Source organism: Oryza glaberrima, chromosome 6 (genome assembly GCF_000147395.1).
Source record: "Oryza glaberrima chromosome 6, OglaRS2, whole genome shotgun sequence".
In the NCBI taxonomy this organism is placed as follows: domain Eukaryota; kingdom Viridiplantae; phylum Streptophyta; class Magnoliopsida; order Poales; family Poaceae; genus Oryza; species Oryza glaberrima.
In genome coordinates this window covers 8,797,177-8,804,427 of record NC_068331.1, presented here as the reverse complement: position 1 = coordinate 8,804,427, position 7,251 = coordinate 8,797,177, and the positions used below count along the sequence as shown (strand labels likewise).

Here is a 7,251-nt window from a genome sequence, read left to right as displayed (position 1 = left end):
GTCTCACGTGGCCGGGCTGTGGGACCAACCCACTAACCCAGTGACGCTCAGCCAATGCGTGGGGTAGAGTTAGTTGGTCCCGTTACTCCATAGTTTTGCGCCACATGACGTGTATATTTTCTCAATTTTCCTACAATCATGTCCATTTTTTTAAAAGGAAATGTATATTCTCAAATTTCTTTCTAGTTATTGTGTCCATACTTTTTTAAGCGTCCATTAACTTTGTTACCAGTAGGATCGGTATAGCTTTGTTTTATAGACCTTGTTAAGCTTTTTTCCCTTTTAATTGATCGGTGGAGCTTCTATCTCATGTTTAAAAAAATGGTGTTCAAATTTCAAGGAGCTATCATTTGTAACATGAATTAAAAGAAATAATTTTGATAATGAAAAAAAAATTACTTCCTCCGTTTCATATTATAAGACTTTCTAGCAGTGCTCATATTTATATATATGTTAATAAATCTAGACATATATATGTGCCCAAATTCATTAACATCTATATGAATGTGGGCAATGCTAGAAAGTCTTATAACCTGAAACGGAGGTAGTAGGAACAATTTCACAAAACAATGTTAGAGTAATCCACCATAATGCCAAGCAAAATTGGCGGCCAGTAATAGCATCCTCATTTGCTATAGTATATGCTGCTCCAAGGTCCCTTCAAATCTAGTCCATTCGTATGGTCGTATCCGAAATCTTTTGTAGCAGTCTCATGCATAGTTCATGCTCATTGCCCGAAACATGGAAGTTATCTGTCACAATCTTATGCTGATTACTGCAATTTACAAGATGAAGCTTGCACGAGATTCTCAGCCCTGCTTTACCACAAGCTCCAGAAAATGACTTGTGTCCACATTTATATAATAGGCACTATCATGATGGCAAAAGTTATTAACACGAAAGTTACTGGAGTAATCAGTTCAACCAGAAGCAAAAGTTCCCCTTCTACCACCGGATGGTCCAGAGTATCCAAGCAAAATGAGACATCCACCATCACAATTTACAGCCAGGAATATGTGATCTTTAGCATTGAATAGTCACCGGTGCACAGTTCATATGCATCAGGGGATTCAGGGGCAAGCCAGCGCTTAAGCTCACCTATTGCCTACCCCGGCAAAGCCGCCGGGCCAAAATATGACTTTTTACTGTCCGAGACAAGAGTTGCTTCACCACATATATCGACAGCATTTTACTGTTGTCTCGCAGAAGGAAGAGGCTTCAGTTGTTTCTTCAATGTACAAAATGGTGTCGACAGCACCTTGGAGGCATGTCAATCGATCACCTTGCCACCAGCCCATGCCGTCGTAAAGCTATCCTGCGAAAACTCCTGCAAGTGAAGCACAAGTTTAGCAAAGTACAGGATGGAGAGAAAACTGGACGTTTTAACATGAGACAATGGAAACGTACAATTTGGCTCAGTCGAAATTCAGACGCGTTTTCAAGCTCAAGATTTGTGCCATCTGAGGGGTCCAACCTCTGGCATTCTTCCAGATCCTTCTTCAAGTCCTCTACTGGCAACTGGGCATAAACAGCAAGACGGGGCTTTATCTTATCGGGTTCATCATCTCCACCGCCGCATGAGGTCTGGCTCTGACTCTGAAGGAACTCATCGCAAATCGCAAGGTTCTCTGCCAGTTGCTGAGAGTCTAACAGGAACTGGGATTCACCTTCCCACCATTTCGGATCTTGCGATGAGGGGTTATCTCTATCCTCAGGTTTCTCAGTAGCCATATGCGCAACATCTTCTACGGCGTTATCTTCGTCGTTTATTTCGCTAGTCTCTTTTCCCTGTACATTTGCCAGCAGAAGAAGGCACAACATTTATCCAATTCCCTTTAATATCATTATAAAGAAACTATATTGACATTTTCTTTGCTATGTCGAATTACCTAGAAATATGTGCTGCACATAGGGAAAAGGTGGAAGGGAAATAAAGAAAGCATAGATGTTCAATTACCTGGTCAGTGATAGTTTCAGATTTCTCAAGAACTTCTAGTTCTTGGTTGGTAAAAACATGTTCTTCCAGGGGAAGTGGAGGAATATTTGGAAGATCTTCAGCAACTATAGATTCTAAAGCATCTGCAGAGGTTAAGTCCTGTGCGTTCTTCTCCCCAGGTTTAAACTGTTGCTGAAAAAATAATTTAGAGACAACATACTGCCCTTCTACCTCATCTTCCCCAGTTCCTAGGTGGTACTGATGCATCACCCAATTGGTCTTTTCAGGTTTACCACCTTTCATGGTGCTCATATATAGCACCATTATTTTCTTACAACCAAGGTGTTTTCCATCAACTACTACTGGCTTTGTCTTACCAGTCTTGTGCCAGCGGACATCAGCAAGATCACCAGTGTTTATCTTCCGGCGCTTTCTTATTCCAGTATTATAGGCCTTAAATGTTCTATGGAAAAAGTGTGATACGCTTCCATCTTGCTTGACACCTGAAAAAGAAAAAAAATCAGTTGAAGAATACCACAAGCAATACAACAGAGGTACAAAAAACAACAATTTTCCAGTTAGAAACTGAGATTCCTATGTCAAAAGAAAGTGGAATTTGAATGCCCTATCGGAACCATTTAAGAAATGCAAACCAGTCATTGAGAATTACTTAGTTGTAGAGTGTTGCTGAGTGGAATAGTGAAAAATCAAGGGTTAATAAGCCAATAAAGAGAAGTAAAATAAGTAGCCTTATTGCCACACCCGCACTACTGCCGAACTTTGTGCATATGGTGTGACTAAGAAAATAAATACCAAAAGAAAACGGACCAAAGGCAAGCATTTGATACAAGCTGAAAAATGTGAATTTTACTCTTATATGAAAATAAAATTGGACTTCTCTTGCTCACCCCACGAAGAGAGGAACAAAAATATATATCCTTTCACTAACGGTTACCTGGAAGTTTCTGTGGATGGGTATAGCAGATACCATCATCTTCCTCGACAGTTGGAATAAATTCATCAATGAACGGATGAGCTTTTGCACCAACTTTGCCATGCTTTGCAAGCAAATGCCAAAGCAATTCTTGGTCAGTTGGATCAAACTTTACACCTCTTGGCAAACCAGGCCATTGATGAACAACCTGTGGTGAAATATTAATCATTAGAGGACTGCACTCAATAGCACACATTATTTATTACTACTGAGTGGTGTATCTGAAAGTATACACAAACAAAGCTTCAATGTTAGAGAGAAAGTCAGAGGACTTCAGAATAATATACAAAAGAGTCACTGTCAAAGTGATAAATAGTAAGTTGCTAGTAGCAAAAATCCATTCATTTATTGATATAGGCGACTCGACGAAAACAAAGGTGCATAGCAATGACACTACTCAGTAGGTGTTCATATGTAGTTTTATTTGATTGTTTAATCTGTTTAGAATGGTATAAAGCAGCAATGAAATACAAATGATATACTACGTGCGTATTTGGTTCTTATACATGATAAAAGAACACATCTCTTACATCACTGTTATCAATGATGTGGTTGCACCTTGGACAAGCCTTAGTTGGGTTGCTAACCCATTTGTGCTTACTGGCATCCACTGATCCAGATGCATTTTTTATTTTTGAAGCAATTCTATGGCTGTCAATTATCCAGGATGTCCTGCAGAAATATTGATTATAGAGTTAAGACAGATGAATGAAGCAGATTTGTTCAAGAACACTAACTGCAGGAACTCCCATATAGATCGGCATAATTAACCAGCAACACACCAAATGCAGGTAAAGGCACATCTAATATCATTAAAATGATCCCAAAGAATGATCCAATTAATCCTGAGGAGACAAGTACTCCTACACCACGATTCAATCTACAACAACATGTAGTTTCTCAGAACTGTATATCTATACTAATACCAATCATGCACCAGCTTACAAAAATCAAGAGACATTGATCTCCAGTATGGATGACAGGCATATGTTCAAAACTATGCTCTTCTGACACAATTTGAAATGCTGGTCACAATGATACGTAAACTAAGAACAATAGTCTTTTTTCACCATTTTGTGAAGGGTACTAAAGTATGAATACAAGGCAGTGGGCAACCTCTAGCTTTCAGAGATGTATATGCATACCTGATGGACCAAAGACAAGCTAACAATAGTAAAATTAGCAAAATTTCAACCCAAAGGCTATACCCAATGTCTTTCCAACAAAGATTGATAAAATAGGTACCATACCACCAGAAATGGCAGAAAACGGGGAGATGCCTCCTTTCAACTATAATGAAGTGCAAAAACGTTGTACTTCTGCTAGACAATCTCAAACTTAACTGCAAAAGCATAAACTACAAACTAGTGACGATATTCAATCATTGCCCCCCTCCAAAAAAAATTCTAAAAAAAAAAAAAAAGATCCCGCCTTTCATCTGAAACCAAAAGCAACAAAATATTGTTCCACAATGCATGACATGATCTTATCAGCAGGCCTCATATAAAGAAAAAAGGTTATCTATTGCTATCCATGACTATATGAATATGAGGAATTCAACCTCATCTTGGAGAGGTGCATGCATACCCAATAACCCAAATACAAGCTACTAATAGTTGGCACATTTCAACTCAAAGGAGTAGTAACACCACTAGTGTTTTTTCAAACAAAATTGATATAATGGAGACCGCTATAACTAGCACAACCACGTTGTAGAAAGCAGCAGCTAAACTAAAACGGTGCAACACCTAGCAGAACTGGGTGCCCTTCAATCAATTGCAAGAGAACAGAATGCATACGTAGTGCATAACTGCACCCCCCCGAAATGGCAAAAACAAAAGTATCTCCTTTGAACTAAAATCAATGCAGAAGCGTCATCCTTCTACTATACAATCTCAGACCAAGCTACAAAAGCCTACAACACTACAAACTAGTGACGAAATTCAGTCATCGCCTGCCAGAGAACAAAAACAAAAAAAAAACAACCTTTCGTCTCACACCGAAGGCATGAGCACACTGTTCCACGAATGTATGACGCGCCCCGAACACCGGGCCTCATAAACAAGACAATGCATCTATATCAATCCAAAAAAAACAATACTAGAAGTCTGAGGATCCTGCGATAATCTCCATGTTTTCACTGTAGCACACAGCAAACTGTCCCCAATCCAAATCGCATTCACCAAACCGAGCCTAAAACAACAACAAATCAGCGAGGATAACAGGGGAACGCAATCCCGCGAAACCCTAAACCCCAAAAGGACGCCTTCTTTTGCATCCCGCCCAATCCCCAACCCACCCCCAAAAAGGGAGCCTCCTTTCCCGGCCTCCCCATATCGCATTCCCTCCGATGACCTAGGGGAACAGCTCGGGGCAAGTGCTACACGAGCCAATCAAGGAGTGGGGAGCAGGCAGACGCACGCACGAACCCGGTCATGGCGGCGCCCGCGCCTCCCGCCGGCAGACGGAGACCTCCCCTCCCTACTAGGGATCCGACGAGGGCGAGGGCGAAGGCGGCGCACCTGAAGGCTGAAGCGGATGGAAATGGAAGTGGAGAGACGATGAGTGGTTGGTCTCCCTAAATTTTCTTTTTTTTTTTTTTTTGAACCGGAGTTGACCAGCGATGGCAGCTGCGACGAGACGACACAGACACCAGCACATAAACCAGGTGCACGCGGTTTATCCTGGGCATTGCTTGGCTGGACCGCGTCCATGGTGAGATGGATCGGCATCCGTTCGATTGCATTTTGGACGGTCGAGATGGTACGGAGTGCATGAGGTGTGTCCGTCCCCGTAAGACTTGAGAATCCGTGTGGGGCCAAATGTTGTAAACGGCCCATATCCAAGTTGGGCCAAATCAGACGATTAAGCCCCAAAAGTTAGCTCAATCTAGATTGAAGCCGAGGCCCGATTGTCCAACCAGCAACTAAGGCCGTGTTTAGATCTAAAAGTTTTAGCGTGTCACATCTGATATATGAAGAAACATTTAAATTATTAAAAGCAGACTAATAATAAAATAAATTACAGATTTTGTCTGTAAACTGCGAGACGAATTTATTAAGCCTAATTAATATGTCATTAGCAAATATTTACTGTAGCACCACATTGTCAAATCATGGAGCAATTAGGCTTAAAAGATTCGTCTCGCAATTTACACACAATCTATTTAATTAATTATTTTTAGGTTTATATTTAATACTACATGAATGTATCCGAATATATCCAAACATTCAATATGACAGGGTGAAAAATTTTTGGCAGGGATCTAAACAGGTCCTAATGCTGCATATGGAAGGGGAAAAGGCACGTGCCTGAAATCTAGCAAATCCCCTACGGAAAAATTGGCACCGGCCAACGTCGTCGTCGCCTGATCCATGGTTGTATTACGTGGCATCATGCCTCTCCCCCCATGTTGGATTTGCCTCCTCGATTTGCATTTGCATTTGTATTTCCCGCCTGAAATTTTTTTTTCTGTGCCCATGCGTTGATGCGTACTTCTATAGCACATATCTTTTTCTTAATGAATTGACGAGCGCCAATTTCATTTAATAGAGAAGAAGTAGCTTTACATAGCGAAAGGAAAGAAAAGAAGCTTAGGACCTTTGGTCCGAGCTAACTAAAAGAAAACCAATTACGAAGACTTTTTGTTCCCGCTAAGGCCCAAGTTTTGGCCTTTTCTTTGATCTTGGCTAGAAGAGAGGTAGCTGAAAGCTCCTTTTGTTGGAAGGTTATGCGATTCCTTTCGTTTCATATCTTCTAGCCGACCAACAGCATCAAAGTGCGGAGTGCCTTGTTGGGTGCCTCTTGTATGTTTGTGGTTACCTCCCACCAATCTATCACCGTCGAATTTTGCCGCCACCGGCTAGGATTTAGTCATCCGCACGCCGCCCACTCCGCTAATGCCGCTAGATTCTCCTTGTGTATCTACATTCCGCGAGGAGGTGCAGGATTGTTTCCTGGGTCCGACAATATAAGGGGCAGAGGGAACCATTTGGCCAACCTCTGAACGCCAACCTGGCGAAGGTCCAGACTCTGTTTTGGATGATCAACAAAACAAAGGTTTTGTACTTACGTGGCACCCAGGCTTTCCAAATTAGTTTGTTGAAGTTGGTGGCGGTGGTTCCAAGGAGTTGCGCGTTATAGGATGACACTGTCATATATTCACCGTGGTTAGTAAGCTTCCATGTTATATTGTCCTCCTCGTGCTTTACCATGTGTAGTGCCTGAATGGCGTTCCAAAACCCGACAAGTTGGTCAATCAGGTTGGTTGTCCAGCCCGCATTTCCTTGCAGGTCCAAGTCGAGAAGCTATTGGTCCGCTT

General features: G+C 41.6%; 1 protein-coding gene across 1 annotated transcript; it reads right to left on the bottom strand.

Moving 5' to 3' along the window:
• Positions 1-831: 831 nt before the first annotated feature.
• On the bottom strand, positions 832-5,539 carry LOC127777164 (SUPPRESSOR OF GAMMA RESPONSE 1). Its single transcript, XM_052303705.1, has 6 exons — positions 5,360-5,539; positions 3,461-3,602; positions 2,892-3,078; positions 1,958-2,439; positions 1,408-1,788; positions 832-1,327 (listed from the first exon to the last, which is right to left on the bottom strand). The coding sequence occupies exons 1-6, from the start codon at positions 5,365-5,367 to the stop codon at positions 1,271-1,273; spliced, it is 1,257 nt and encodes a 418-aa protein (XP_052159665.1). The 5' UTR covers positions 5,368-5,539; the 3' UTR covers positions 832-1,270.
• Positions 5,540-7,251: the final 1,712 nt, after the last annotated feature.